The 7,371-nt window shown below is 40.8% G+C and overlaps 1 protein-coding gene across 1 annotated transcript in view; it reads left to right on the forward strand.

Annotated features, from left to right (window-relative positions):
- The window catches only part of PAK5 (p21 (RAC1) activated kinase 5), a 206,137-nt gene that overhangs the window by 175,810 nt on the left and 22,956 nt on the right, over positions 1–7,371 (forward strand). Inside the window, exon 6 of the mRNA XM_027772827.1 lies at positions 4,074–4,200. Coding sequence (XP_027628628.1) covers positions 4,074–4,200 — 127 coding nt within the window. The remainder of the gene's footprint in view (positions 1–4,073; positions 4,201–7,371) is intronic.

Below are 7,371 nucleotides of genomic sequence, written 5' to 3' on the forward strand. Positions count from 1 at the left end.
CTATTTCACCAGTTCAGTCTCATGTACTTAATTTATCTTCTGTTGTGGTTTGATCTTCCTGATTGAATTCTGGGATATAATATTCAACTCTAGATTTGTCCTTACAATTAAGTTGGCCATTTTCTTAGTTTTTGAACTCTTATTTCTGTCTGACTACATTTCATTTTTCCTGACATAGAACTCCCTTGAGAACTTCTTGGAGATCTGGCAAAGATACTAATAAGGGCATTGATAATCTATTCCATGAAATCCTGCAAGAAAACTTTCCAAATCTAGAGAGGCACTCAAAGATCCAGTCCCAAGAAATACAAAGGACCCCAAATCGAATCCACCCAAGAAGATCTTCTCCAAGACACATTATAGCCAGACTGACCAAAACCACAGACAAAGACAAGATACTATGATTGGCAAGAGTGAAACAGCAAGTTAGCTACAAAGGATATCCCATTAGACTAACAGCAGACCACTCATCAGAAACAATGCGAGTGAGGAAAGAATGGGAAAATATACTCAAAGAGTTAAGAGAAAAGCAATTTCAACTGAGAATACTGTAGCCAGCAAGATTATCCTTCATGTGAGAAAAAAAGACAAGGACATTCTCAGATAAACAAAACCTGAAACCAGCACCAGACCAAGACTGCATTTTTAACAACCTCCCAGGGGGATGCCATTGCTTCTAATTTATGGACCACTTGGAGAAGCAAGGTTCAAAGTAAATATAATACCAGATTCAGAGTAGCTTAAGACTGCAGGACAAAATTGTGGATCACAGAACACCATGCATACTTGGAGTTTTAAATCCAAAAGCTTTGGAGAGTTTTCTGTAGTAGATTTTCAATAACTGCCTTACTGAATGATTGATTCGTTGGTTAGTTGATATAATATCTAACCTTTTTTTACTCAAACTAGGGTCTGAGGACCTGGAAACTTGTTAGAAATACAGAATCTCAGGCTTTACCCCAGATCAACTAAATGAGAATCTATAATCTAACCAGATGCCCTGAGGTTTCTTACATATACTGAAGTTTTGCAATTACCTAGTACCTTCTTAAATTACATTCTTCTGATTTCCAGGAAACAGAGGGCCCAGAAAGGAAAGGATACTGCCAAGTACGGTCAGGTTGTTCCTATGTTAACTCCTGTAACCTTTTCACATCTTCATGAGGCAAGCGTCAATGCGCTTGTCTGTCAAATGATGAAGCTATGACTCAGAGATGAAAGGATCTTTCTCAGAATTACCCATTTAATAACTGACAGAGCCAGGGCTTGACTTTGGGGTTGACTTCATAACTGAAAAATTTTTATCCCATAATAAGCTTCATTTCTATTGAGGTTGAAAAGCACCAGCCATCCTTCAGTTTACCACGTAAATTTGAAAGCAAATTAATTAAAGATCAGTATTGTTTTTTCTATGTTCCACCTACAGGTGATCTTTCAGTTAGTGCTTATGGCTCACGCTCAGCAAATTTTTGTTATCATTGACCTGTAAAGAATCATTATGCCTACTTCTTCAAATAACTCAAATCTCAGGGGATCTAATAGAAATTTTATTAAAGATGTTGATTCTTGCTATTGAATTAATTTTAAGACATATTTGAGCTCGTCCCTGATGATGATGATCCAAAGCACTGAGGGACATGCTTTTGGCATGTGTGAAAATTGTTAAAGAATAATTCCACATAATAAGCAACACATTCATCATATAACCAAGGACAAAAGTTATTGGTTTCCTCTGTGTTTCAGGCAAGAAGGTTTTGTTTCATTTGCCTTTCTATGGGATTGATTTTTGACAGTGAGATCCCCTTTGAAGGAAAGGGTGTAATTCTTTGTACCCATCAACTTTATACCATCTATGTTCTCTTAATTGGCTATTTACTAGTATATTACTTTTGAATCCATTGTTTTCCAGCTGAAGTTTGATTTAAGAATTATTTTATTTATTATTACTTTTTAAATTTGACCAGAGAGATAAAGGAAAAGTGAGAAAGCAAGCTGCCAGATCCAGAACTCAAACTGTAGTCAGCTATGTTGGCATCCAGCACTTTAACCACCATGCCTTCTTGCTACCGCCCTCACCCTTTCACCCCTCTGCTGAGTTTTCTGACATCAATAGGACTCTGCTGAGTATTCTGACATCAACAGGACTCTAAGGCAAATTGAAAGCCATTCATTCTTATCCTGCTGAGCTAAGATTTCCCTGGAATTACTCCAGTTTCCCAAGCAGTATTTAAATTTGAGCTCTGGCCAATTTTTCTCTCTGTCTCTCCTGACAGTCTCCTTTGTTTGCAGGACAGTTGTAGAACCTTTTTCACATTTGTGTCTAATCATCATCATCAGGGACAAACTCAAATATGCCTTACAATTAATTCAAGAGCAAGAACCAGCATCTTTAATAAAATTTCTCTTAGATTCCATCAGATTTGAGTTATTTGAAGTAGGCGTAAAGATTCTTCACAGGTCAATGATAACAAAAATTTGCTGAATGTGAGCCTCCCAAAGTCTCTGTGACAGGGAGGAAGTTTTACACATATATAAGCTAGGGAAATGCCTAAATGAGTTCTTTCTTTTCTTTTTTTTTTTGGAGAGATTTTTTTGCTATAGGGCGCGTGCGCTCGACAGACAGACAGAGAGAGACAGAGAGACAGAAAGCGAGAAATCACCCCACAGAGGGGATGGTCACATCGCAATCCCTTCTCCATTCTCCTCTCGGGATCTTGGGCACGCACGCACACGCGTCCGGCGTGAGTTTTAAGCCACCAGGTCCAGGAAGCGAACTGTAGTCGACTACGTGTGAGTCCAGCGACATAGCATTACGCTAACTGCTGGTTCCCATAAGTGAGTTATTTCTACGGTTCTGAGCAGTCCCTGCTGTCCAAGTAATTCTCACCTAGATTCCCCAATGACTGAACTATTTCACTCATGGGAAAAACCCTTTCTTTTGAGTAGCAAGAATCCTGTTGGATAATGGGAAAGTGGGAAGATATGGTTTCTAAACTCAGGAAGTGAAGTTTGAATAATGACCTGGCCACTTTCTTTTTTTTTTGGGGGGGGGGTTTGCTATAGGGCGCGTGCCCTTGCCAGACAGAGCCAGACAGACAGACAGACAGATAGAAAATGAGAAATCACCCCCCGGGGGGATGGCCACACCGCAATCCCTTCTCCTCTATTCTCCTCTTGGTATCTTGGGCACACAAGCACATGCACTCAGCGTGAGTTTTAAGCCTCCAGGTCCGGGACACGAACTGCGGTCAACTACATGGGAGTCCAGAGACATAGCCTTTACGCTAGCTGCTGGTCCCAACCTGGCCACTTTCTTAGCTGCATAACCTTGGAGAGATCCCTGACCTCAATCTCCTCCCTGACCTCAAAACACTTCCTTCACAGAGGTGCAGCTGTGAGATATGGAAGAACATATCCAATGCTATGCTTCCTTTCTCACTCCCATGACCCACTGGTCAAAATATCATCCATCCACATTGAGTTATTAGCAACTTCCTAGGTTCAACTTCTTTTTTAAATAAGGACTCTATAGCAACCAAAACCTTTGTTCCTGGAGGAAAGAGAGGAAGAGTAATTTGGAATTAATATAAGTCCCAGGGAGGAGCTTAGAAATCCTGAGACCACTTTGCCCATGTTGTCTTGAAGAGAACCATGGTTGTGCTCATATCAAAGATGAGGGAAAAGAGACCAGAGCAAATTGAAGGACTTGCTCAAGATCACCATACCTGGAATTCTGACTAGTCAGTGAGTTCTCCAGGACTCTGCAGGTTTGTCATAGTCTAAGGAATTATCTATGAGAGTATGTGGAAGTGCATTCGCTTAAATGACCCAAAAGTCAACCTGAGGAGAGGTGTATTTTTCCTTAACTTATAGTTGGTCCTTATAATCCTCAGTGCCAAGACATATTCTGGGAATAAGATTCCAAAGACTTCCTTTTCCTTGCCAATAGATTTTCTAGATATGGGCTAAAAAGCCTAGACTGGTTCACTAGAACCCAAAGGCACTTCTTCCCTTGAGCATTCTACAGATGTCCTTAAATCTCTTTTATTCCCTAAATGTTATTTTCTTTCTAGAATGAATGAAGAACAGATAGCTACAGTCTGTCTGTCAGTTCTCAGAGCTCTCTCCTACCTTCACAACCAAGGAGTGATTCACAGGGACATCAAGAGTGACTCTATCCTCCTGACGAGTGATGGCCGGGTAAGAGTGTCATGTTCCGTCCCGTCACACTTTACCTCATCACTTCATGTGTCATGGGCATCATTCTCTCAAGAACACTTTTTCTTCATTCTAATTTTTCTTAGTCACAAATCGCCCACTGTTCTTCCCAGTAGGTTTACACAAAGGAAGTTACCATCCCATCCTCTGTGTCATCCTGTTAGTCACAATTACTTGTGACCTGAATTTGATGGCTAGTTTGCCACCTCAGCAGTGAGTGTTGGAAGTCATGGGAACTGTGAAATTTTTTTTAATCTTTTTCTGCCACATACTTATTTTTGTTGGAGGAAAGGAACTGATTTTTCTAGGACTTTGTCTATCCTATCCATAGGGAATATGCATGTCTACAGTATGGCTCAGAGTCTGCAGGAAACAGATGATCAACTGTACTTAGACAATCTGAGGAGCATTTAATACGGGCTGGGTGTCCCGTATCTGAAATTCTTGGGACCAGAAATATTTCAAATTTGGCATTTTTTCATTACAATATTTGCATATACATAATGAGAGATCATGTGGATGGGACTCAAGTCTAAACATTCATGTATGTTTCATATATACTTCAGACACATAGCTGGAAAGTAATTTTATATAATACTTTTATTAGAGTATTGCCTGTGACCTGTCACATAAGGCTAGGTGTGGAAATTTCCACCTGTGCCATCATGTCAGTGCTCAAAAACTGTCCTATTTTTTGCATTAGGAATGCTTGACCTGTAATGAGACAGTTTACAAAAGCATGGCAAGATTGGGACCAGCAGTTAGCGTAATGGCTGTGTTGCTGGACTCCCATGTAGTTGACCACGGTTCGCGTCCTGGACCTGGTAGCTTCAAACTCACGCTGGGCACATGTGTGTGCATGCCCAAGATCCCGAGAGGAGAACGGAGGAGAAGGGATTGTGGCGTGGCCATTCCCCCTGGGGGGGTGATTTCTTGCTTTCTCTCTCTCTGTCTCTCTCTGTCTGTCTGGCAAGCACACGCACCCTATAGAAAAAAACTCTCAAAAAAAAAAAAAAAAGCATGGCAAGATGTAGAAAAATATACAAGGATTGGCATATTTTTCTAAACTTGGGCACCAACCTATCACCCCATGCCTGAAAAGGGGAGGAAGAGCACTGGAACTAAAAGTGGTGGTTGTTTGAGGGCTGCCTGGAAGGATCTCCGATCCTCAGTGGAAGCCAGATCACAATGAACCTGTAGGATGGAATAATACTCTAATGTCACTGGTCTCTCCTTATGTTATCCTAATGGGACTCGCTCTTGACGGAACCCAGATAGAAGCCATCACCATGTAGTTGACCACGGTTCGCGTCCTGGACCTGGTAGCTTCAAACTCACGCTGGGCACATGTGTGTGCATGCCCAAGATCCCGAGAGGAGAACGGAGGAGAAGGGATTGTGGCGTGGCCATTCCCCCTGGGGGGGTGATTTCTTGCTTTCTCTCTCTCTGTCTCTCTCTGTCTGTCTGGCAAGCACACGCACCCTATAGAAAAAAACTCTCAAAAAAAAAAAAAAAAAGCATGGCAAGATGTAGAAAAATATACAAGGATTGGCATATTTTTCTAAACTTGGGCACCAACCTATCACCCCATGCCTGAAAAGGGGAGGAAGAGCACTGGAACTAAAAGTGGTGGTTGTTTGAGGGCTGCCTGGAAGGATCTCCGATCCTCAGTGGAAGCCAGATCACAATGAACCTGTAGGATGGAATAATACTCTAATGTCACTGGTCTCTCCTTATGTTATCCTAATGGGACTCGCTCTTGACGGAACCCAGATAGAAGCCATCAATCCAATCAACATAGGTTGCTTTCCCAGGGCGTGGAGAAGGGAGGAGGATGGATGTTGAAGGACCAACATAAGATATTAATATTATTAGCATATCTCGAGGCCAAGATTTCTGCCTTTCCTATCATTAAAACCTGCTCAATGAATTCTACTGAAACTCATCAGCCACACCAGATACAAAATATAGAATACAAAGGTAAAGAAATAATGAATTAACATTCCAAGAAAAGTTTTTAGGTGAAAGTGTTTCAAAGCATAGACTTTCACCATTTAGGCCCTTTTAGTCTTCCTGGAACTCTCACCAGAAATAACATCCCTGGCCTGAATGGAGTCAACCATTCCTTCTATGTCTTTCACAATGCAGCAATCACAGCTACATGTAAATGTTCATGTTACATCAGAATTTGCCTGACCGTGATCAAAGGGCAGCCAGAAAAAAATGCTTAGCACTTTGACTTTTCTTTCTTTGTTTTACAAAGATCGTAAGTTCTATTGTAGACAATTTAGTAAATTCAGAAAAATACAGAGATAAAATAAAGATCATCCAGAATCTCACTACCTATTTTCTCATATTTCCATGCATAGGCACACATATTTTGTAAACTTGAGATTATATCTAATAGGCAATTTTAAGCTCTCTTTTTGCATTACTCTGAATAAAAGGGTAACAGAAACATGTATCAGTCAGGTTTCACTACATAACAAATCATTCAACACTCACTGGCTTAAAACAATCCTTTATTTGTTCACATACCTGTGAATCAGCATTAGGGCTGACAGCTGGGGCAGCTTGTTTCTGCTCCATGTGACATCAGCTAAGTGCACTCTTGCATGTGTGGCTCATTTATTGACTCAGCCATTGATTGGCTTCCAGCAGAGGTAGTGGACATAACTAGACCATTGATCGTTCATTTCTAAGCAGTATAACCTAGGATAATTCACATGGTACCTGTAGCAAGATTCCCAAAAGTAATAAAAGAAACAAACTCTGGTGTACAAGCCCTCAGAACCTTTTTCTATCATTTTTGCCTATGTCATACCATATGGCCAAGCCTAGCTTCAAGGAGTGAGGAAATAGACTCTATCTCTGGATAAGAGAAGATGCAAAGTGACATTTCAAAAGGATGTGTATATGGGGAGGGAAAGAATGTGTGTACATTTTTGCACAATCTGCCATAGAGCAGGGGAGCTTTGGGAAGAGGCAAGACTCCTCCCTGACCTGACTCAGTAAAACACCTATGTGAAGTCCCAAGATTTCAGAGTACAATTTACAAAATATTGAATAAATCAGCTGGTCCACAAATCAGTTCTAAGAACTGCAACTTATAGAAAAACAAAGTGGATAGTTCCAAGCCAGACTTTCTTTCCC

Source organism: Tupaia chinensis, unplaced genomic scaffold, assembly GCF_000334495.1.
Source record: "Tupaia chinensis unplaced genomic scaffold, TupChi_1.0 Scaffold000305_1, whole genome shotgun sequence".
In the NCBI taxonomy this organism is placed as follows: Eukaryota; Metazoa; Chordata; class Mammalia; order Scandentia; family Tupaiidae; genus Tupaia; species Tupaia belangeri.